A 1,146-nucleotide genomic window follows, 5' to 3' on the forward strand; every position below is an offset into this window, starting at 1 on the left:
TTCAAGGAGAGTGTCAAGCCCAAGATGGTACACATGGTGCCACCAAACTTCATCAATGGGCTTGAGGCAGCCTTTGAGGCGGTTGCCAACCCAAACCCCCGGAAGAGGAAGAACAGCTGGGATAGCCAAGAAGGAGATGGGGACGACGGTGAACGTGATGGCACCAAGGCTGCATCAGGAAGTGGGACTTCACAGGGTGTGCAGCGTGCCAAGAGGTACATCCTGGAGAAGTTGTACAAGTTCTTCGATCCAGTCCTGAAGGACTTCAATTCAGCATCCAAGATCTACTTGGAAGTGGTAAGTTAGGGGCAGGGTTGAATTATTCATATTTGAAAGACTGTCACTCAATACTCATGGGTGCTCATGCTTGATTACAGACCGAAAAGGAGATTGAGGACTTCATGGTTACGCTGGGTGGGCGAGACAGAACCGTGGCTGGCTTCCACTTGGACTCTGAAGCAACCGACCAGGACATACACGCACGTGTCCGGAAGTCCCTGGTTGAGAGATGGAACAACCGCAAGAAGTGGATTGGAAATCTACAGCAGCAGGCCAATGTGGAGGGCGAGTACTAAGAGTACTTTGGAAATTATATTTTGAAATTGTTTTGGGTTGGGGGGATTCAATGTCCTGCTACTGTGTATGCTGCAAATCCATTCTAGCCCTAATTTGTAAATGCAGAGATAAGAGGAGAGACGTAGTTATAGTTTGGGGTTATTGGATTTTCAAAACCCTAGTATTGAAACCTCAAATATGCATACCATGAAACATACATGCCTGCATACATCAAACATGCAGCTGAAGACCTTACTAACCATTACATATGTGCATGCCTTGCCAGCAGATGCTTTGAGATTCAACTCCTTTGGAGCTGACGAAGAGGAGTTTGAGAAGTACCAGTCTTCACAGTCGCACCTGGAATACTTGCAGAAGAGCTTAGGGCCTCTAAACAATGAAGATGACAAGTTCGTCTTCATTGTCGAGGGCAAGGACAGTCCTGTGCTCTTAGCTGGCGGTGTGGTCTTTGGCAGTCTTGTAAGTTAATTAGGCTTGATGTTTCTTCACAAGAATGGCCATGTTGTCATCTGCAGCCGCCTCACATCATACAATTAATGTAAGCATGTGTGGCATACATTGCACCTACAA

The 1,146-nt window shown here is 46.8% G+C and overlaps 1 protein-coding gene across 1 annotated transcript; it reads left to right on the forward strand.

Annotated features, from left to right (window-relative positions):
• VOLCADRAFT_108559 (uncharacterized protein) lies at window positions 1–1,036 on the forward strand (the record flags this gene model as incomplete). The annotated part of the gene is made up of 3 exons (XM_002959270.1): window positions 1–297; window positions 378–564; window positions 845–1,036. Coding segments are annotated over exons 1-3 (651 nt in total), but the record flags the coding sequence as incomplete, so codon positions are not given.
• Window positions 1,037–1,146: the final 110 nt, after the last annotated feature.

Source organism: Volvox carteri, assembly GCF_000143455.1.
Source record: "Volvox carteri f. nagariensis unplaced genomic scaffold VOLCAscaffold_150, whole genome shotgun sequence".
Classification (NCBI taxonomy): Eukaryota; Viridiplantae; Chlorophyta; class Chlorophyceae; order Chlamydomonadales; family Volvocaceae; genus Volvox; species Volvox carteri.